General features: G+C 40.1%; 1 protein-coding gene across 8 annotated transcripts in view; it reads left to right on the top strand.

Annotated features, from left to right (window-relative positions):
* Mapkap1 (MAPK associated protein 1) overlaps positions 1 to 23,791 on the top strand; it is a 218,349-nt gene that overhangs the window by 32,110 nt on the left and 162,448 nt on the right. For 7 of the 8 annotated variants that reach the window (XM_040735547.1, XM_040735550.1, XM_040735549.1 and 4 more), the window contains exons 3-4: positions 1,510 to 1,599; positions 13,784 to 13,932. In XM_040735547.1, coding sequence (XP_040591481.1) covers positions 1,510 to 1,599; positions 13,784 to 13,932 — 239 coding nt within the window. The remainder of the gene's footprint in view (positions 1 to 1,509; positions 1,600 to 13,783; positions 13,933 to 23,791) is intronic. The other variant, XM_040735552.1, reaches the window with a different exon arrangement.

The raw sequence follows: 23,791 nt of genomic DNA, 5'->3' as shown, positions 1-23,791 counted from the left end.
TGAAAGTAACTAATATCACTTCCCAGTATCTAGAGAGACTTTATAAAAATAGTGTTTGAGTGAAGTTTGCATGTAATTTAGAGCCATTGGTGCTTAGTGCTCTAATTGGAACACCCTTGTAAGTCACTATGATGATATCTTCTGTGACAGGCTGGGTAGATTTTACCAAGAAGATGCTGCCCAGTGAGAACATTAGGATGCTATTACTGTGACTGCACCCTCCATAGTTACTAATTGCAGTGGAATGTATTTTTCCTCAGTGGATTTGGTTAGGTATAGTGACATTGTCAGAATTTTTTTTTGCAAACCAGGGCATTGGAGGCACACACCTTTTAATCCTAGCACTTGGGAGACAGAGGCAGGTGTCTACAAAGCTAGTCCCAAGACAAACAGGGTTACACAGAGAAAACTTGTCTTGAAAAAAGCAAAGAAAAAGAATGCATTTGCCAGCATAGTTTTTAAATTTCGGGCAAGATTGTTTCCAGTGTCCCTCTCCCACAATATTAAGGAAGGAATGTATAATTCCCACCTTGAAAGTGCTTGTAAGTAAAATTTATTTTAGTTATTTTCCTATTGTTAATTTGTGTGCCTGAATAGGGTGTGGAAGAGTAGCAAGAGAAAACAAGTTGTAAGAGGTCTGAGTTGTGATTTTTCTCAGCTGTGGCCATGAGCAGCAGTAGCTGCTAATGGATACTGGTCATCGTTCTTTGAAGGACCTGATGTTTGAGGTTGATCAGCCAGTGGCAATATAATCACAAATGTGTAATTTTAGGTGACTCTTGGTGCTGACATTTCTTTAGTTAACCGAGGTGCTAGCACTTAATTGAAATTATAGGCTGTATTGTTGATCAAGGAATTTAGTTTTTAAATCTTTAAAGTAGTCTTAAAGTTTTGTAAAGAAAAATTGTTCTTTTTAAGATTTGACTAATGTTACAAAGATACAAATCATTTATTTTACTACCTATAAACTGTTTCAGCCCACTGAAGAAAAGCTATGCTAATTTATATAGCTTTGACATTTTATAATTTTCATGATTTTTAGATAAAGGATTTTATATTTAAAACTTTAATAGTCTAGTCTGAGTTCATTTATCTTTAATTTTTGAAGCGGGTAGAGTAATTCATAACAGTAATTTTATTCCTGTAATGTAATATTCACTTCAGTTCATTTGTGCATTAAAATTCCTTTAAGACCGTTATTAATGATTTATATAATGAAATGTCATATTAATCACAGAAGTTTTCACATTTTATTATTCTCTTCCATGTTAATACTATCTTTATGATCTCTATTAATGTTTTATATCCTCTAATTTCAATTATAAATCAAGAATATTTTCATGTTTTTGTTGGTATTTGCTTTTCAGGGGTGCCACCTTTAAAATTTTATGACTTTCTCCCTCCATATGAAATATAAAACATCTTTATTCATATAAAGGTAGTTAATTATGTCTTTGTTTATAGTAAACTTTCATTGACAAACTTATAGTTATAATATTTCTTTTCAAGCTCAGAGATTAGAACGACTCCGCAAAGAGAGACAAAACCAGATCAAATGCAAAAATATTCAATGGAAAGAAAGAAATTCTAAGCAATCAGGTAAATGGAAATAACTTTCATTTATGATTTGGGATTTGTATACTTAGTTTATACCATTATATATGATCTTTCATTTTTAATCTGTCCTTCTAAGTCCTTTGGGTGATACCATTTGTGATTGAGCTTTGAGCTCTGTCACTTGTGTGCATTGGTTCTGTTGGTGTAGACCCCCTTTCACACTGGTTTACAGGGCTTAATTCGGGAAGAGGGCATCTTCTAAAACCATTACTCTGGTACCTTCTTGGGACCAAGGGTAGCATATACTTATTCACATGAGTGTTTAAGTTATAGATTCATTTATATAGTTCTATTTTTTAATTTATTCATTCATTCTTTTATTTATTGTTTGTGTGTGCACACCCATGTACACATGCCACCCTGCATGTATGGAGTCAGAGGTCAACTTGTAGGAATCAGTTTTCTCCTATCGTTTAGGTTCAGGGGATTGAACACAGGTTCTTCAGCATGGCAGCCAAGACCCTTACCAGCTGAACTGTCTTGCCAGTCTCATTTACATTGTCCTAATCTAAACTTTCCCTTGCTTCAATGACCATAACCTTTTTTTTTTGCATATATGTGCTTTCAGCTTTAAATCCATTCTGTTGCTGGTATTGTTAGCATTGAGGTTTTGTGTTCATACACTGTATGCATACATAGATTGGCCATGTTGCATATTTTCAACTCGAAGAAAAAATGTTAAAGTCTTGATTACTTTGGAGATGAATCATTCTAGAAAGTGCAGTGGCAGGCCTGAAATTCCAGTGCTGAGGGCGCAGTGGTAGGATGACCTCTGGGCCTTTGCCCAGCCAGTCCTGCCAGGCAGTAAGTTCCACATCTAATAAGTGACTCGTTTTCAGCAAAATGAGGCAGAAAAATGACAGAGGAAGACACAGGACACAATCGCTGGCCTCTGCTTGAGTATGCACGCACAGTCTTGAGAATAGTCTTAAAACAGTTTGTAATGATTGAATCATTTTCTAAGACACTCTCTTTGTTTTTTCCTTTAAAAGAAATGTCCTCTTTGTTCTCCCAATATCTCCTTGGCAAGTTATAGATGCCACATAAATCTTTGTTGACTGTCTCCATTGCTGCTCAGTAATTCTAAGGCTTGCAGTATTAATGGTTGCTACGGGCCAAGCAGGGCTTCTTGATGCTGTACTCGGCACTTCATATTCTTCACCCTGTGCAAAGGTGGAGGTGGTGTTGCTTATGATTACAGGTGAGACAGGTGGGGAGACGCGATTAGCTTACCACAGTCACACAACGAGAAAGAAACATGGTTGTGCCACATTTCACATCCAGCTTTGTCTTCCCTCTTGTCTTCTTCTGCAGTGTCTTTTCACTAGATCCAATTTTTTTAGTGCCTCCCTCTAAATGATGCCTGTGCAGAACCAGACAGAGATCCCATTGACATGCTGAGTACAGCAGGACACACCTGTCATCCTAGCACTCGGGAGGCCCAGGTGAAGAATCTCAAGTTTAGAGCCGGCCTGGTCTACCTTTTCTTTTTCATAGATCTCACTGATTATGTGTCATGGGCATGTTCATTTGTGTGTGTGTGTGTGTGTGTGTGTGTGTGTGTGTGTGTGTGTGTGTGTGTGTGTATGTGTGGGTGAGAGATTGAGGTTGGGTTCCTTCCTTAGTCTGCTTCTGTTAAACATCTTTCCATTATACTTAACATGGCCTGAAAACACTTTATCCTTCACCTTGTTTTGAAATTCCTGTGTATTTCAGTGCAGTTGCTATGAATCTCCTCTAATGAAGACAGGAGATATCTTAAGCTGTTTCTTGGGCTACGCTTTACTTGCTTTCTTCACTTTCACGTTCACTATAGCATGAGTTGAACGCCTCTGCTTTCTATGCAGCAAGCAGTCCATTTCCAATTAGCGAATTGTCTTCAGCTGGCGTGTTCTCCAGCTCATCCCACCAGCTTTAACTCTGTTGAGAATTTCACAGAGCGTGCTGGAGAAATGCATACCCCCTCCAGCTTTCATTTGCAATCACTCTGTTCATTGTGTATTTACACATCCCTCCCTAAGTTTCCTTCTCTTTTCTGTCTCACATTTCAGGAACTGACTCTGTGATCATATTTCTGGAATAGCTCATTAATGTTAATGTTTGTTTATACTTTGAGAAGCTGATCTGCAGGCCATGCTGCTTCATGGCTCTTTGTCTCTGAAGTTTTCTGTAGGTGAGGCTCTATCTATCATCACAGCTTAGCATTCTTATCCTTAAGCCTACTAGAAAAGTAGAGTCAGGAGTTCACTGAGCATCTGCCTGGCAAGCTGGGTAGCACTTTGTTTTATTTTAAAATTATGTCTCTGTGTGTCTATACCTATGCGCGGTGGACCAAAGGAATCGAAACACCTGGAACTGGAGTTAAAGGGGGTTGTGAACTGCCTGACTGACACACTGGGAATCAAATTCAGGTCCGCTCAGCAAGTACCCATAACTGCTAAACCATCTTTCCAGTCTCTAGCCGTTTGTTTTCACACATCTTTCAAACACATGCTCTCTCCTGGGAACAAATGTTATATTTAAATCCTTTTGATCATCCTTGGGAATTTGGGGTCAGCACCATTTCTTCATTCTTTATCTGCTGCTTATATTTTGTCAAAACTCTTTCATCTCTTTTATTTTGTTCGTCACTAGGAGAATCAATGTAACTATCGTGAGCTCTCTTGGAATGCTCTTCTTCCTACTGATTCCATGAAAGCTAACCTTTTCTTCCTGACTCCCTCTCCTCCTTTTCTCCTCCCCATCTCTCGACACATGCGTACGTGCATGCATGTGTGGTGTGTGTATGTGTGTGTGCGCCATGGAGCATGCAGAAGGTCATAGCACAACTTTATGGAGCTGGCTCTCTCCTGCCACCTTTGTGTGAGGTTGGGTTCCAGGGGTTGACACAGGTTGTTAAGTACCTGTGCCCACTGAGCTGTCTTGTTAATCTTCACATGCTACTTTCAGCTAAAATGCCTCACTTCCTTTTCAGTGTATGCGTTCTCGTTAATTTTTACTGATAATTTATTTGTTGAAGAATAATTGTATCCCAGTTGTCTTAATATGTGTCTGTTCCTGAGCCAGGCATGGTGATGAGTGCTTTTAATCCCAGCACTCTGAGGCCAGCCTGGTCTGCAGCTTGAATTCCAGGACAGCAAGGGCTATGTAGAATAACACTGTCTCAAAAAAACAAAACAAAAGAACAATAAATATCTCTTGCTGTGTTCTGTAAACTGTCAGTTACAGCCAAAAATTGGATCAGGTTAGGGTTTAATTTTTAGTAAGAGTGTTTTCTTTGTGATGATTTTTATGTTATATCAGGAAATTGCCTGGTGGGTTTTTTTTTTTTTGAGAGTTTAAGAGTCGTGATGGAGTTAGGTGTTTGCCTATCCTTCATTAAGTTGCTCTCAACATCTTTTCACACATGGGTTGAGTGGCTGTTGCTGGGTGTTACTGGATGCAATATTTCATCAGAGGCTGTAAATGGTGTATTTTGACTTTATTCACCATTTTTCATCTGTTAATTAGTTTTTATGTATGAAAAATTTTCCATAATGTAGTTTTTGGTTATCTTTAGATACATTCCTTCAACAAAGAAAGTGTGGGTACACTTTTGTTTTATTATTATTCACAGATTTCAGAATTATGAGAGTTTTTCCTAGGGTCCTATCTAGGTGGCCAATGAAGGTTTTTTTTCTTTTGTGTCATTATAAACTCATGGTTGTTTTGTTTTGAGACAGTATCTTGCTATGTAGCTCAGGCTAGCCTTTGTAATGAATTCCTTCATAATAGCTATGGTTTTGTTTTAGAAATACCATTATCCTCTTCGCTCCTATTTCTTCCCAAATCTAGCTTCACAAGTTTCTTCAAGGCATCATGGTTCTTTTTAGTGGCAACCACAGCAACTGCAGACCGAGTGCTGGTGTGGTTTACAGGGTTAGGATTTTTCTCCTAGTTTTGTTAGGGTAAGCACAGACAAGTAGGTTAATGCTGTAACTGAAATGTAAGTTTATGACTTAGAGTATTTACTGTTCTGTTTTCACAAGCTCTCACTATCTTGCTTGTCTCTCAGGTTGGCCTCAGATTTACCCTCCTCCCACCACAGGCATGTGCTCCATGTGCCTGGCATGAGAAAAGCTCATGTGTCTTTTCTGCTTATTGTGAAAACCTTGGTCTTGGATAGAAATACCAGCATCCTTACCAGCAGTGTGATTATTAAGAAGACTTACAGCTTGTTTTGTTTTTTTGTCTGTTGAACAAAATATTCTGTTACGAAATGTACAGACAAATTTATCATGGGGTTAAATCTTAATAATTTCTTTCTTTAAAATTAAACTACTAACTCATTATTACATGTAGACTCTTTCATTTCACTTTTCTTTTGGTTTTAGAGATTATACTTTTAATTCAGTATCTATAGAAACTGTGGATTTTTTTTTTTCAGATTTTTTAATGGGTAGAATACAGGATGTGTGAGAGGAGAGTTAGGACAGCTTCCACGCTTGGGGCATCATGGGATTGAGTTGCTACTTAGAAGGGGAACATTGACTGGGCGTTGGTGGCACACGCCTTTAATTCCAGCACTCGGGAGGCAGAGGCAGGCGGATCTCTGTGAGTTCGAGGCCAGGCTAGACCGACAGCCTCCAAAACAGAGAAACCCTGTCTTGTAAAAAACCAAAAAAAAAAAAAAAAAAAAAAAAAGAAGGGGAACATTGAAGAAAGATCAACTTGGGAAAGGCTTGAGAATTTGTTTATGGTCATATAAAATAAAAATAACTTGTTGGCACCGAGTGGGAATGTCAGATGTAAAATGAATGTGTGTGAATGTGATGTTAGGCCTGGAAATAGTCATTAGGAGTCACCAACATAGATATTGGATATTTATTTATGTCTTCACCGTGTGTGTAGTGTCTGTGTGAGTGTGAGTGAGTGTGTGTGTGTGTGTGTCGGGTGCAGCATATGTGGAATTCAGAGGAGAATTGATGCAGTCACTTTCCTTCCACCTTTATGTAGGTTCTGGGGATCTAATCTCAGGTATTCAGACTTACGTGGCATGTGCCTTTGAGTCATCTTACCTACCAGCCCTATTTACTTTTTTTTCCAAGGCAGATTTTACATATAGTGAAGTCTCTCAGGATGTAAATGTTGATGGAGTAAAAGGTCAAAGCCAAGTGCTGGAGAATTTCAGTGACCCAGGGAGCCAAGGGGGGAATCCACAAGGTGGCTGAGGAGTGGTGGTCTGTGAGAGAATACAAACCAGGTCAGGTAGAGTCCTTGAAAGCCAGTGAGAACAGCGTTTGTTTAAAAGGGAGGAAGTGACATTTCAAAGACTTCAGGACACCTGTGGGATGATTAAAATTGAGCTAGAGTCAGGAGAGAGGGTTTCTTTGGTTTGGTTTTATAATCTCCATGAGAGTTAATTTGGTGGAGTGGTGTGTGTCTGAGTGACTGGGATTGAGTGATGATAAGGCAGTGTTTTTCAGGAATAGAGAAATGGGCCAGTAACTAGGAAAAAGGAGTTGGATTTTCTTTGTTGAATGAACATTACTATGTGTATTGCTTGGACTAACTGAAAATGGAAGAAAGAATGAAGGAATAATACTCTGGCTTGGCAGAAGGGGCGTGGGCTTTGTGTACAAGGGAGGAACCAGGCTGAAGAGGGCTCTTCCATGGTTCAAGGAACAAAGACAGGAAGATGTGCAAGTGAGAGCAAGCGAAACATCTTGATGGTTTCTATTTCCCCATGACAGAGCACTAGAGAGGAAGTGTTGTCAGGCTAAAGTGAAAATTAGTCTTAGTAGATAGGGCTAGTACATCACCACCTCATGCACAACCCTACTAGAAACACATTCAGAATATTACTCCTGCCTGCTCTGCCTGTTTCTCTGTGGAACCAGTAGAGCACACAGCACTGTTAATAAGGGACCGTTTCTTTCTCCAGTATGGCTATAAAACTTTTATAGAGTTCATGTAGCAAGTTAGTTGTAACATTGAAAATACCACCTAAAGCTCCTTGCAATGTAAGTTCTCCAGATGTGTGTCTTAGTTACTGTTCTTCTAACTAGGGATCAAGCATTCAAACGTAGGAGCTTATGGGGCCCTTTTTAATTTAACTACCACAGGTAGGTTAAGTGTGTTTGTATGCCCAGAATCTAGATTAGGCATCATATGTTTAAAGTGTTTGATCTTCTAACTCTAACCCCCAACCCCAGTCTGCTTTCCATGGTTTTAGTTACCCGTGGTTAACTTAGTGGGACAATGTTAAGTGGGAAGGTGTAGAAATAAACAATTTCTCAGTTTAACCTGTTATAGGATGTTGTTATGATCTTTAAAATTATTAATAATGCTTTGCTGTTACTGTTTTTTTCTTTTTTATTATTTATTTTTAAATTTAAATTTAAATTAGAAACAAGGTTGCTTCACAAGTCAGTTCCAGGTCCCTCTCTCCCTCCCCTCCTCCGTGCCCTTCCCCCCCAATATACCCTCATTCCCCCAGGGAGGGTGAGGCCCTCCTTGAGGGTGTCCATAGTCTGTCATTTCATCCAGGGCAGGGCCTAGACCCTCCCCCAAGAGTTCAGGGTGAGAGTGTACCTCACATTGTTGGATGGGAGTCCAAAGTCCATGTGTATACTCGGGATGAATATTGATCTGCTGCCCAAGGCTCAATAGATTACCTCGGCCTCCTCACTGACACCCACATTCAGGGGTTCTTGATCAGTCCCATGCTGGATTCCCAGGCATCAGCCTGGGATTCAAGAGTGAATCCTTGTCAGGTCATCTGTTTCTGGGGGTTAAACCAGCCTAGTCTTAATCCCTTTGGTTATCAGTCCTCCCTCTCTGTTACTGGCTTTCTTGAGTTCAGCTCAGTGCTTAGCCGTGGGAGTCTGCCTCTTCTTCCATCAGCCATTGGATGAAGGTTCTGTTCTCCAGACTCTCTGGCCCATGGGATTGTAGGCTGGCACTCCCCAGATCTATGTCTAAATTCCATATATGAGGGAGTACATGCCATGTTTCTCTTTTTGTGACTGAGTTACCTCACTCAGAATGGTTTCTTCTAGTGTCATCCATTTGCCTGCAAATCTCAGGATTCCATTGTTTCTTTCTGTGCTGTTGCTGTTTTATGAGTTAAAGTATATCATCAACTTGTATGTATAGGAAAAACAGTATAGCCATACACATTTAAACATATGAGATATAGTCACAGAATTATGCCTAGAAGTTGTGTTGTTGCAAGTGTAATCATAGGAAGCTTTCGCACAAGCTAGGATGGTTAGGATGCCAGTAGCTCATGCAGTTTTATGGAAACAGTGCCATACGTGTGGCCCATCTTTGGCTGGAAGTGGCAGTGTTTGCAGAGGTGATAGAGCTTTGGAAGCTGTCCCCTGTGGAGGGAATACTTTACCATCTGACTCATGCACTAACTCTGTAGAGATTCATTTGATGAATTTACTTCACTAGCCTGTTGATAAGCTGATATAGTTTTAAAAAGTTGTAAAATGACCATTGGAGAATTCTGTTGATTTCTCTTGAATTAATTTGACATTGTTGAAGAGTTGAATGGGATCGAACCTGTTGACTGCAGATTTAAAAATCTGAGATTGGCTGGGCATGCCTTTAATCCCAGCACTCGGGAGGCAGAGGCAGGCAGATCTCTGTGAGTTCGAGGCCAGTCTGGTCTACAGAGCGAGTTCCAGGACAGGCTCCAAAACAGTACAGAGAAACCTTGTCTTGAAAAACAAAACAAAACAAAAAACCCCCGAAAAACTGAGATTGTACAGTTACTAATATTCTTGAAACGAAAAAGTATGATTGTAGGTGGATATTTCTTTGGCTACCAGCTCACAAATAACGACACAGAGACTTATTAATTATAAAAGTTTGGCCTTTAGGCTTGTGTCAACTAGCTCTTATAACTTAAATTAACCTGTTTATAATAATCTATAATCTGTGATGTGATGTTATCTCTCTTTCATCTTGCACCTCCTGTTTCTTCTCTGGCAACTCTGCCCTCCTAGATTCCTTTTCCTTCTGTCCCTAGAAATCCTGTGTGTACTTCCTGCCTAGCTATTACCCATTCAGCTTCTTATTACACCAATCACAGCAACACATCTTCACACAGTGTGCAAATACTCACATTTCCTCCTTTTTGTCTCAATAAAAAGAAAAGGTTTTATGTCTAACATAGTAAAACTATATACAGTAAGAACAACTCTCAGGAAAGGATTACATTCAAAATGTTTAGTCCATATGTATCTGGCAAACTTGGAGAAAATACTGTATTAATATCCTATCTTAGTGAGTCCAAAGTTTTATACCTAAACAATTTTTTATCATAACTTGTATTACAATTCTAAAAATATCTTTTTAGATCTTACAACACCTTAGATAAACAACTTTAGCTTTTATGGTTTTTGTTGTTGTTTTGGTTTGGTTTTTTGAGACAGGGTTTCTCTGTGACTTTGGAAGCTGTCCTGAAACTAGCTCTTGTAGACCAGGCTGGCCTCGAACTCACAGAGATCCTCCTCCCTCTGCCTCTTGAGTGCTGGGATTAAAGGCGTGTGCCGTCAACGCCTGGTCAGTTTTTATGTTTCTTAACCTTATAAACTTTACATCTTTTATATAAGTTTCTTTTCTGAATTTGATAACAAGAAAAATTGTATCTATAACTATATCATCTTCAACTCCCTCAGAGACCCAAGAAAGATAAAATATTACCTGAGTAAAAAGGAAGTGCAAAGCAACAATTTCTAAAACTATAGAAATGACAGAGACGTCTGGCTGCTTGTACAGTCACCCAAGTTCCCTCTGTAACATTGGGGCATCCATCCTCGCCTACAAGCCTAGAATATCTGACAGACTTTTCTGTGAAGCAGTTATTTTGAAGGACTGTTCTACTTTGTCTTGCCAAAGTTTGGCAGTCACTTGGTTTGTTTCCTGCTTGTCTAGTTTGGACAGCATACTGTCAGTAGTTGAGTTAAGGGCAGTTTCTTGCCTAGTGACTAACTTTGCCACAGTAAAAGCAAACTTCATATGGAGGTTCTTTGATGCTCATCATCCTTTTTTGAAGTAAATTGGTGCTGCCAGGAACCAGACATGTCTCACTATCATGAAAAACCTTATGTTATTAAAACATTTTAAATACCATATTCTGTAGGTCTTTGAAGTGTTTTAAGACCGTGTGTCTAAAATATATTTCTGTATGACCTTGAAAACATACTTAAGATTAATACAAGGTTGATTGTTATAGATAACAATTGACCTGTGTTTCTTAATTATCCTAAATGGTTTATAATAATAGATTTTAAGGACTAGAACTTTATGTTACATTTTTAAATGAGCTGGATAGTCCATACTAATGTAAAATACTTGAGACTACTGGTTGTTCAAAAGTAGACTCAACAATCTACCCTTTATCCCCCCCTTTTTCCCTTTCGAAAGAGATCCCTGAATCTTATCTAATCTTTGATCTTTTTTTTTTTTACTGACTATTACCAATAACAACTTGTAACCAACCTCTCTAAATGATGACAAACATCCATACCCCACCGCATGACCAAAAATCACCTATCCCTCCTCTTGGGAGTGTTGGCATTGTGCTTTCTAGGCAGCTTCTGTTGTCTGGGGACAACGAGATCTTTAGGGAACCCTGAGAAAATTGAGATAATGGTCAAGTCCTAGGAGAGCTAGCTGTTGTCCAGTTTCATTGTGACGGGAAAGTGCAAGGGTTATCTTTTGGTTGGGAGGCTAGACTATCTCATTTAGCAGGTTTGAAGTTGTTCTACATGTTGAATTTTGAGGAAACTGCAGCAGAGGTATTTTGAGAGTCTGGATCACCTGGGCTATTTGTCTTTATTGACGTCTGGTCTTTTTTCTAAAAACACATAACCTTAAAGGTAACAGATGTGCATTAACAGAAGTATGGTATGTGTATTATGTGCTATTCAGCTATGGCTGACTTTTTGTTTTATGTTTGAGCAGGTAAAAGGCATTTGTTAACTTTATGAGTCTGGACTGTATAATCAAACCTGTATCCATGTCATATGAAAGGATGGTATGCAACAATAAGTCCTGAGCCAACTCTTGTAGCCAACAAGATTTAATCTATTTTATCCAGTCTCAGAACTGTTCCAGTAGTAGAGGGATCAGTATATACATCACCTGTCCTATAGTCTTTCTTGGTTTCTTCTTTCATGTCTGTAGTTAGGATTCTCAGGTTTCCCCCAATCAAGTTTGATCTTCATTAATTTTGAAGAGATCCATAACTTTTTGTTTACTGTGGAAACAAAGGCATAACCTCTCCCCCAGTGCAACATATTTTCTGGCTTTCATTCTGAAGTGAAGACATTCTTAAACTATATAGATTGGTTTAACTTAGTAGAACCCATAATCCAATGTCTCTAAGCAGCTATTCTTTTTTGTTCATTAGCATTTAAAAATTTCAAAATCAACAAAGCATCATACAGGATCCAGAAACCCTGTATATTCCCCCCCTTCTCTTTTTCCTAGACAGAGTTTATCTATGTAGCCCTAGGTGTCCTGTCATTCACTCTGTAGACCAGGTTGACCTTGAACTCACAGATATCCTCCTGCCTCTGCCTCCCAAGTGCTGACCTGTATTTCCCATCTTTACATGGCTTTTTATTTTTATATTACTTTATTTTCTCTTTAAAAATTTTATTACTTTTAAACTATTTTCTTTTTATTTGGGGGGGTTGATTTTTCAAGATAAGATTTCTCTGGCTTTGGGGGTTGTCCTGGAACTAGCTCTTGTTGACCAGGCTGGTCTTGAACTCACAGAGATCTGCCTCTGCCTCCGGAGTGCTGGGATTAAAGGTATATGCCACCACCGCCGGCCCTTAAACTATTTATTTTCTATGACTGTCTATAACCATTTCCTTTCTGTGTGTCTGCAGCATTCTCTGACTGTGGAAGCAGCACTTTAAACTGCTAAGTGTAGCAGGCTTTTTTGGGCCTACAGCCCTCAAATCATGACACAGAGACTTATTATTTATGAATGCTTGGCTTTAGCTTAGGCTTGTGTATAACTAGCTCTTATAACTTAAATTAACCCATTTCTATTAATATATGTGCTGTCATGTGCCTTGTGGTTTTTACTACTCCTCCTGCATGTCCTGCTTCCTCTGTGCCTGGCTGGCAATCCCCCTTTTTGTTGATAAGAGTGGAGCCTCATGCCTGTGGACCAGTCTGGAGCAGGTCTATCTGCCCCAACTTGGGGAAGTTTCTGGGTCCACACTGTGGTAGGCGCTTCTACCTAGTCTCCCATCACCGAGTAGTGTGTTGCTCGCTGCTCCATAAATCCCATTTAAGTGCTCAGTAGCAGTGCCTCTTAAAAGACCCATGCCTGTGTATGCTGCAAGCACTGAGCCTGCTCGGGACTTTTCCTCACACCCCCCCCCCCAGCTCGGGCTTTATGTGGATTTATGTGCCTTAATTTGGGCACCAAATGAAGGCGGATTTTTCTTTTGGCTGCCAGCTCACAAATAATGACCCAGAGACTTCTTATTACTTATGAAAGCTTGGCCTTCAGCTTAGGCTTGTCTCAACTAGTCTTAAAACTTAACCCATTTGTATTAATCTATGTTCTGTCACCTCTCTTTCATCTTGTACCTCCTGTTTTCTTTCTGTTTAGCTGGTGACTTCACCCTCCTAGATCCCTCCTCCTCTTCCTTTCTTTCCCTCGAAATCCTGTCTATACCTCTTGCCTAGCTATTGTCTATCCAGCTAATTCATTGTTCCTCTTTTTCCTTCTCTGTTTTTGTCCTCAAGATTTTTATGCTGGTGCCATTGGAAAGGACCTTGCCCCTAAAGATCTAGAATTCTAAAATCATTTAGTGGTAGGACATGAGAGAGCGCTGAGGTTTTCTAGGTTGACACACCCAGAGAGGTAGTGACTGCTGAAGCCTGGGTGCTCCAGCTGTGAGCTCTTCTTAAGGATAGCTGCTCCACTGCAGTGACTCTTCTTCCATCGTTCAGGCCTGAGCATCTCTCTGTGCACTCTGCCCTGCTGTGCACAGACCCTCAAGTGTGTGTGGAGGGTTCTATGTGCATCAGCCTGTTCCTCCACATGCCCTTTTAGGATACAGAGGAAGACTTGAGGAAAAGTAAACAAACTTGTCTTCTGTACATAGTGACAAAGATGTTTTTTTATCCTTTTCTATCTCAGCCCAGGAGTTAAAGTCACTATTTGAAAAAAAATCCCTCAAAGAGAAGCCTCCAAGATCGGGCAAGCAGTCCATATTGTCTGTACGCCTGGAGCAGTGCCCTCTGCAGCTGAATAACCCCTTTAATGAATATTCCAAGTTTGATGGCAAGGTAAGTTTAAAATAAAGAGGTGTCTCTTTAACTGAGACAGAGTGGGCTTGTTATTGGTATCATCATCATCATCATCATCATCATCATCACTATCATCTTCATTATCATCATCATTACTCTTAGATTTGGGTTTCAAAAGTGCCACAGTATTGTAGAACACCACATTTTCTAAGACCATAGATTCAAAAGGTAAGAATGTGGGCTCATTATTTTCTTGATGTTCTTTTATTCTTTGTAGAATTGTAATAACCATTAGAGACCCTATTGAAACAAGAGTTTATGACAGAGACACTCTTGAAACATCTGCCCCTGTACTTATGCAGGAAAAAGATTTAAAACAAAGTATACTCAAAGAAGGTCAACAAGATTCAGTGGGCCAGAGGAATTGGCCACAGTTCAGATTGTAAGCCTCTTACACTATACACTCAGGCAGTTATGTGGTGTATACAGAAACAAAGTTAGTTAGAACAAAGAATGGAGTGGAAAGACGATATAGGAATGAGACGTCAGGACCAACCTTCTTAGAAAGTTGGCACATGCAGAGCCACTGTGGTGTCATATGACCAAGGAACAACAGAATGTCAGGATTAGACATACAGACAAAAACGTAAATATAAACATTGTGTTATGCCAGAATTTGAATAATAACTGAAGCAGCTTTAGCCTGAGGGTTTTTCCTGGGTACTCTAACCATTAAGAGTTAACAATACACTGCTTGGGACATGGCAGTCTGCCCAGACTAGCTTAGAGATTTTGTTTTGGTGTACTTATAGCCACAAGAGCTACTATGCTGAAAACAGGCTGTCATATGACTCTAGATTCTTAAAAGTTGTGGGGTTGATGAGTAAAAATGGTTATGAAAGGTACCTGTTTATCAATGATGTCAAAACTTGAAGGAAAATTTTTGGAAATGATAGCTCTGTTCTGTCATAGTTTATTAATGATCACTAAAAGATGAACAAGAGGAAGTGAAACACATGTCCAAAAACAAAAGTGGTATGATCTGTTTTGGAACAACATGAATGTATCTGTGTAAATAAAGATGCGAGATTCTCCTGACCATCATGGCCTGGCTCACTGCCTTCCCTAGCCTACTCCTTATATCCTCCGCTGGGACCTGTCTACCACTGGGGATGGCACCCAACAGTTTCCATAGTAATATTTAGGAGGGCTAACACAAAAGTCTTGAGTGCTCTCTCGTTCTTTCCTTCTCTGTACTTACAGTTCATGACTGCTTTAATTCTCCTAGATACATATTTTTGTGTGCATCCTCCAAGCACACTGAGTGTGATGGTACATACCTACAATCCTAACACTCAGTGTACCAGAGCAGAAGGGTGGTGAGTTTGAAGCCAGCCTGAGCTACATAGCAAGAACTTGTCTCCCAAACCCAATTAAAAAGTAATCTCTCTTTAATGTATATAGTCTACTCACACATATATATGAGCATGTATGGGCAGAAACAAAGGGAGGGCTGTATGTACCTGCTTGATCTCCTTGTACTTGAGTTTGCACTGGGTTGACTGATGAAGCAGTTGTGTTGGGAAGGACTTACAAGTGGCCCTGGGAGGTGGTTTGCATTGTCCTGTCTACTGTCCACAGCCATACAAATTGTGAGGCCTTCCTTCAGAATTCTAGACCATTGCATTTTTGCCTTTCACTGTTGCGGGATCTTATTGGATACTGCCAGGGTGGGTGATTTTTATTTTTCCCATTTGTATTAACAGTTTGTTTTTATAAAATTAAAGTATGTTTATTTTCCTTCTAGATAAATGGTCACTGTTTCAGGAGGAGCCTGTTGCTGTTATGAGCCTCAGTTCTGAGCTGAGCAGGGTCCTTTTTTTAGCAGACAGTTGATTTTTTAATTTATTGCCACTGTGTTTGCCGCTTGGCAGTGTTGTGGGGGTGCTGAGTGATATTTGCTGCCTCGAGGGGTCATATGCAGTTTATCTTATTTCAGCACTGTTGCAATTAATAAATGGCAGTGCTTTGCTCATGTTTGCATTTTTCTTCCTCACACGCTAGTTCTGTCAGTTATCATCTTTGACCAAGGGCATCTTTCTTTCTGCAAGCATTTTTTCTCAGACAGTGCTTCTGATTTCCATAGGTGGCATTCAGCAAGTGGCCATTGGCAGGAAGGCTGCTGCTGTCAGTGAGAGTGGGGACAGGAACTAGAAACGAAACACATCAGGAACATACAGGCCCTCAGGTGCTCAAGAGCTCCTCAGAAAACACCCAAAAGCACTGTCACTTCCAGGGTTCATTGCTCTGAACCTCCTTCTAGTTAGCCCATGCTGTGCAGTCCTGAAGGGAAAAGAAGGAAGACTCCCCAGCACTCTGCAGAGAACTCATTTAGAGGGGGGAGAAGCCATCCTGAATTGGGACATGGCTGGAATTCACTTGCTTCTGTAGCTGATACAGTCTCATTGTTTGATGATTAAGTTGATAGAATAATTAGTGTGTGATTCCATGCCAACAAACTAGCTCAGACTGTAAAAAATAATACTTTCTAGAATTTCCCTTTTACCATTCATTAGCTTGGGTTTGGATTTGTCTGAGAATTGTGAACATTGCTTGGTACACATAGCTAACTTCTGAAGTCCAGGGAGATAATTAATAAAAACAAAACAAAAAATACCCCAATTTCCTCAGTCACACCAACATTTTTGTTAGAGGTGTATTTACATTTAAGTTGCCCTATGCTTTGTCTTCATGAACCTTTTGGTCATCTGTAGAGAGTGTGCATTGACTAAGAAGGGTTTATACATTGTGTAAGTCTATCTTATAATGCCTGCTATTTTCTTATTACCCCATATATTACAATGCTAAAATACAATTAAACCCTTGTTCTCATCTATTATTTAATATTGATGCATTTGGCAGATGCGTAATGAAAGTGGCTAGTATTTGAAGGATATTGTACTTACTGTAAGTACTAAATCAGTCTTTATCTTTGTAAAAGGCATCAATATGATAGTCAATGGCATCTCAGTGATTAATAGAGAATTATACTTGAGTCAGGCCTTTTTGTAACCTAGAAATTAAAATGACTATTCAAATAACACCTCAAAATGATCAAATTAGCATTTTGTGATTGCATAATAATGGGATTGTAGTAGTGCTAACAGTGCCGTGGCTGCCTCCAGAGTTGAGATTGTGTCAACCCCCAGATAATAAAGCCTTCTGTGCCAGTCGACTTTAATCACCTCCAGACTGATTCCTTCTGGAAATCATCTGACAGTCAGCACTCAATTTTTGTTACTGTTGGAACTTAAAATATTTTATTTTTATTCAGATCATATTTAAAAATTGAAATGAGTATTCTGCCTTAATGATTCATCATCTTGTTATTGTTCTACATGTTTTTGCCTCAAATGTAAGGGTTTTCCATGTATTTGATACTATATGTAATGTACTTACATGTATATATAAGTATTATAAGTATTTGCAAAGAATTTTTAAAGCCACTAAAACACATACACAGACATTTTTTTTCTTTTTACAAATATTCATGATGCTCTCCTTGGGAATAGTGCTTGCCTTATTTACATAATTAACTGAGTTGCTTAGGTCTCTTGGGCAAATGGTATATAATTGGGGAGAGGAGGGGACAGGAAGAGTTTGGGGTCTAATTAAATATGCTAAAAAACTACTTAATTATGTATTTCCTCAAGAGACTAGTAGCTGTGCAGTCCTCCTTAAGATGATACTGTGTTGGCTTGAAAGAAAGGATTGTTTCGTGTAAGGAAGTATAGTCTCATGGTTGTTATGCAATTTTATCTAGTGTCTTTAACAGTTTTGCAAACTTAGGTGGTTTTAGTGATTCTAAGGGTGAGCATCTCTTCTAATGTTTCCCACATTAAAGTATTTTTTTTCAAATAATTTTTGGTTCCTGTAGTTGGCTAATAATTTGTAAAAAATATTTTGGAGGTTAATATATTTTTAGAGCATAGGATTGGAAGGTCTGTACTTGGTTAGGATTTTTGATGGATTAGAGGGAGGGATATGCCAGGCTTATAGTGTTTATATTATGTCTTTGGCAAATAGATGATGCTGTCTGACTTTGTTTGGATCCTGAGCATTTGAGGGCAGTTTAAGGCAGGCTTGGAGGAACTCTAAGTGATACTTTGTCTGAAGAGGTCCAGCCCAGCTCAGCATCTGCCTGCAGTCTTTTTTGTTGGTGGGCGTGTGGGGGTGGGAGGAGGACTGACTGACTCTGGGCCTCCTGTGTGCAAGACAGGCACTTGCCACTGAGCTGCAGCCCCAGCCCCTGTTAGCGACAGCCTCTGAGAAAGAAGGCTTCTCCATAACATACGACCTCTGCTGTAGGTTGAAATCAGAAGTTCTGATTTTACTCTGGAGAAGTAGACTGTGCTTCCAGATACTTGAAGATGATGTGGACTCTGGTGGCGGGAGGCACTGGGTTAAGTTCCCTGGAGATGCTGTGTCACGCAACATCACAGTGTTAGAGATTGACCCGTGGTCTCTTACACATGCATGTTAAGCAAATGTTCAACTACTGGGCTGCATTCCTAGCCCCAACTTTCTGTTTAAAGAAATGGGTCTAAGCAGGTGTAGTGGCCCACCCCTGTAATCCCAGCACTCAGGAGGTAGAGGTATGCGGACACTCACCCTGATGGTTCTAAACAGGGGTTCAGCTGGTGTTTTAGACACAAGAAGAGCAAAAACAATTATTTATTTACATACTCATTTACTTATCTATTTGGAAGCTAATGGCTACTAAAAATCAGTCAGAAAGATAGTTGGACATTAGTAATTGCTTGGCAGTTATAATAAAACATAAGGTACCCTACCTATAGCTAAATACTATCCCTCAAACGTGTGGCGGGTGTTTGCCTTGACAAGGGCTTGAAAAATCAAAAAGGTCTGGTTCCCACCAACAGCTGTGATTTTGATTATGTTAACTTGTTAGAAAGTAGCCACTCCTCCAGTAGAAACAGTTTTAACAGGAACTGCAGAGAGCTTGGGGGAGGGGATAATTCACGAGTGCTAATTGCTTGGCTGTTAATTTTCATAAGTGTTGATAGGAGCAGTTCCTTAAATTAAACTTTGTTTAAAATGTATCAGGGGAAATATTCCACAATGTCGAGCCTGAAGTGAAAATTAATATGAATGCCGTGGCAATTAACACATACTGGTTAATAGCTTTTAGCAGCATTTTGGGATGATAGTCCTTAAATACATTTTTGCATGCTGCTCTTGTTTCAGCATTGTTCTAGTTGGATGTCTGGATAATTATGAACAAATGTTTCCTTACAATCATTGGCATTAAATAGCTCTCTTCAAAGAAAGTCACTTGAAACTTTCACAGAAAAGAATGATGCCACAAAGAAATGGTATACACTTACAAAAGGTCAATGAATTGAAACCGTGGCTTAGTGGTTAGTGATTAAGAACACTGGCTGCACTGGGGGGGGGGGGTGGCCTTTAATCCCAACACTTGGGAGGCAGAGGCAGGTGGATCTTTGTGAGTTCAAGGCCAGCCTGGTCTACAGAGCAAATTCCAGGACAGCCAGGGCTACACAGAGAAACCCTGTCTCAGAAAAGAAAACAACAACAACAAAAGAGCACTAGCTGCTCTTACAGAGGATCTGAGCACCCAGTTTCCATATGGTACCTTACAACTGTCTGTAGATCTAGTTCAGGGGTACAGAGCTACATATGCATGTAAAACACCCATATACATAAGATAAAAGTAAATATTAAGAAAAAAAGGCCATAAAGTGCTCGTCATCTGAACTTGGAAAACTTGCTGCCAGAAGGGTTCATTCACATGATAATAGCATGACACTTTAGGTGTTGAGTGTGGACTGTCCTTTTCTCCAATAGTGGCCTTCCTCTTCCTCTGTCTGTCCTCTCCCACCGCAGAGAAACAGTGACTGAGGATGAAGTTGCTGCATGGTATCCTCTTCTCACACACCCCTGAGCCTCCCTTAGTCAGGGCTATCCTGAGGGTCACAGCAAGTTCCCGAGAAGAGATGTGTGGTGACCTGAGGGTTTGTGCGGAAGATGTCTTTCTTTTCTTACACTTTCTTCTGCTATCATCTATCTATCTATCTATCTATCTATCTATCTATCTATCTATCATCCATCCTTCCTTCCATCCATCCATCATCCATCCATCATCCATCCATCCATCCATCCATCCATCCATCCATCCATCTATCTATCTTACTTATTTTTTGAGGCATGGTCTCTTTTCCTGGCAGTCCTAGAACTTAATATGTAGAACAGGCTGGCCTTGAACAGAGATCCACCTGTGTCAGCCTTCTGAGTGCTAGGACTACAGAGTGCTCCATCACACGTGGCTTACATACTGTGTTTCTAAAAAATAATGAAGAATAAAGCACTACCATGCCATCAGTGGCTATGCACTTGGCTCATGTCTGTGACTGTATTTTGCCAGGCTTCCTCCTCATAGACAGAATTTGTTAGTCTGTTCCTAAAACAGGGTGTCAGCTATTTACTGCTTTCCCACTCAGTGGTGTACTGGTAAAATAATCAGTTTCATTATCATCTTTTGATGAGATATTTTCCCTTTATCATCCTCCTACCTCAACCTCCCAAGTATTGGGTGTACAGGCATGGGCCCCCATGCTTATGTTAATGTTTGTAAAATGAAGTTAATGGTAGACTAAAGTATTGTGAGGATTCAGTAGTGATAGTGGGTGCCTGGTCATGGCTGGTCCTAAGAGATGTTTAGTTTACTTTCCTTGTTCCTGTGGCCACTTACTTACTTTCTCTGCAGGGGTTCTAGTGTGTAGCAGTTTGGATAGTGGTGAGCACATACACCTGACTTCTGATCTGATGGGACTATCACACTTGAATCCTAGTGCAGCCACCAGCGAGGAGATGTATTTCTGTAGGGCTGCCTCAAAGGGCTATGACAGGTTAGTACAAATGGTATGGACCTGGAAGAGAAGAAGGCTATATGATTGGAACCCCAAGGTTGAGGCAGCAGGTGGTGTAAGGTGAGGCTGCTGAGGCAGGCAGTGGGTGGCTGAGAGAACTGAGAAGTCTTGAACGGGTTAAGACTGAGCCATGAAGTAAGCCGATGTGTGTATGTGTTGGGGGTTGCTTTGTTAAACCTGTATGCCAAGCAGGTGTTCTGCCACCTTTTACCACAGCTCTTCAGATTTGTGTATCCACATGGTCATTGGGAGTCTGCTGAATAGAGTATACTTGAGCAGGGTCTATTTATATAGAGACCAACAAAGAAAAATCTCACCATGGTGAGAGAAGAATAGGCAGAGGGAGCTTAATTGACAATGGAATTGGAGTAGACGAATTCAAGTGATATGTAGTATATAAAAATGGTTAGACTTGATAGCTGGTGTGTAGGGAGATGGAGCTACATCACTTAAGAAAATTTGTTGATAGTAATTCTTGGAGAGTAGTGAACTAAGAAGTCAATTATGGGTATGTTTCTGGCTTTAAAAGGTTACTGTTGAAGCACTGCTGTCTCCTTAATTCATTACCAGGTTAGTAGAGGAAGTCTGACTGGAGTGTATTCTTAGCTTTGAGGGACTGGAGAAAGCCTGGGAAACAGCCTTTCCTTGTTGGAGTTCCAGCAACTGGTAGTGGCATTTTCCACTTCACCTGGTCAGCATGGATTGCAGTAGATTTTCTTGTTTCTCAAAGATCTAGGCCCTGATTTACTAATGTGAATATACTGATACCAGCTTCAGATTCCCAGCCAGAGCTCAGTCATTGTTGTTTCTGTCCAGGGTTCCAGCTTGAACTTGTTGGCTCAGGGGCCGCTTCTCCTTCAGCTCTCTAGGCACACATGTCAATTATGTGTTGATTAGGTAGGCACTGTTGCACTCTGATCAGTTTTCATTCTTTAAAATTTGTCTCTTATATTTTGAGAATATGCTATAATCACATCATTTTCCATTTCTTTCTCGTTTGTTTGTTTGTTTATTTTTATTTTTGGAGACAGAGTTTCTCTATGTAGCTCTGGTTGTCCTGGAAGTTGCTCTATAGACCAGGCTGACCTCAACGCCATAGAGATCTACCTGCCTCTACCTCCCAAGTGCTATGGATTAAAGGCATGAGTCGCTACCACCGGCTGATTTTCTTTCTTAGTGCTATTCATGTTAACAAAAGTTGAGTTCTAGGGCTGAAAGACGGTGTGTTAATAAGAACACGGACATGGAGACAAAGTGTGTTAGCTGTGACTGTGCCGTTCTTTTCTCTAGAATCTTCATATGCCATTTCTTACTGTGAGCCTTGGCTTCTTGATGCTTGTAAGGATTGGCCTAGAAAGTTCTGTACCTCTGTGATGAGGGACAATAGTGTCATGTAGAAGATTGTGAATGAAAAAATCTTGAACTCTTGGGACTCTTGTGTGTATGTATGCTGTATGTTGTGGCTCAGGATTTATTATCTCCTTTTACAGATGAGGATACAGGCTGAGAGAAGGAACCCACTAGTTAATGCCTGAGCCAAGTGAATTCCCTTGTCTTCAGTCCAGTGTCACAGCTGTACTTTGCTTTTCTTCATCATTAGGAAAGAAAAAAAAATAGTTTATATTTGAAATTTAAAAGCAGGCTTTTTCTTTGCCAGCCAACTAGAAATCTGACAGACTAGTTTATGTGTTAATGTTAGTTGTATGCTTGTAAGTCTCAGGACCCTCACAGGTTAGAAGGGAATACTAAGGTTGGTGCTGGTTGGGGCGAATGCTCACTATGTAGACGTCAGTGTTTGCCTCGTAAGCTTTGTCTGTTTCCATTGATCTTCCTGACATTCAGAGTGGACTCCCCTTTAGTTTCCATCCACCTACCTGTGGCCCACTGAACCACCACCCTGGTGATTCATGTTTAACATTGCATACCCGTGAGTGAAGGAGCTTCCTCTACACCCCTTTCTGGGGATGGAATCCAGGGGCTTACTTGCGGATGTTGTCCCAGCTTAGAAGCAGTCTTTACCTTCAAGGCTACACTCATTGCCGGGGACCCTGATAGTGGTTTGTGACTTTGTGTGTATCAGAGTAACATGATAAGCCTGTAGTAGAGGCTGGTGTGGAGGAGGCTGGGTTGTGAGGACAGCATGGTGAACAGCGGGCACAGGTGGCTCTCCATTGTATGAATTTCTGTTGGGTAATTCCTAGAGAGCAGAGACTCAGTTTTGTTCACTCTTGTAATGAAGCACGGGTGACATTCTCTACACATAAATCTGGAAATTTTAAATGGTGCTGGTAAATTTCAGATGCCAGTACTCTTTGAGGCCTGCAGCACCAAGGCAGGATGTGGCCCGAGAGCTGTGTTCCGTTCACGTCTTGCTCCCTTCTGTTATGTTGAAGTTTAACACCTAGGTATAGATACATGTAAGAAAATAAGTTTAGGGAATTTGCAAAATATGCTACTATGCAACAAAGATTAAATTGATTTGTTATATGTGCATTTAGCTACAATTCATTTTAATTGTCTATATGAAGTTAAAAAGTATTAGTGTCAGATAAAGATTCATCACCAGCTCGTGATTTAAGGCTCGTGCTGGAGAGTGCAGGCATGTGTTCCGGCAGATGTTTGTGTAGGCGCTGTCTTTCCTGACAGCAGTTAAAAAGTATGGTTATAGTAATCAAATTGTGGTGCAGCGACTCTGAGGCTAGGGCCAGATTGAATTAAAATAGATATAAGATTTATGAATAGCAATAGCTGTGATAAAATTTCACTGCCTTCTTCAACAGGAAGGACTTTCCACAGTGGAAAGAAGAAAATCTAATAACCACTTTCCTAAAACTGCTTTCGCTGACTTTCATTTTCCCTTTCTAATTACAGCATCAAAACAATAACTTGCAAGGGCATTTTCTATTCTTTTCTTTCTTATTTTGGCC

Source organism: Mesocricetus auratus, unplaced genomic scaffold (genome assembly GCF_017639785.1).
Source record: "Mesocricetus auratus isolate SY011 unplaced genomic scaffold, BCM_Maur_2.0 Super-Scaffold_100047, whole genome shotgun sequence".
Taxonomy (NCBI): Eukaryota; Metazoa; Chordata; class Mammalia; order Rodentia; family Cricetidae; genus Mesocricetus; species Mesocricetus auratus.
This window is presented reverse-complemented; position numbering and strand designations above follow the sequence as displayed.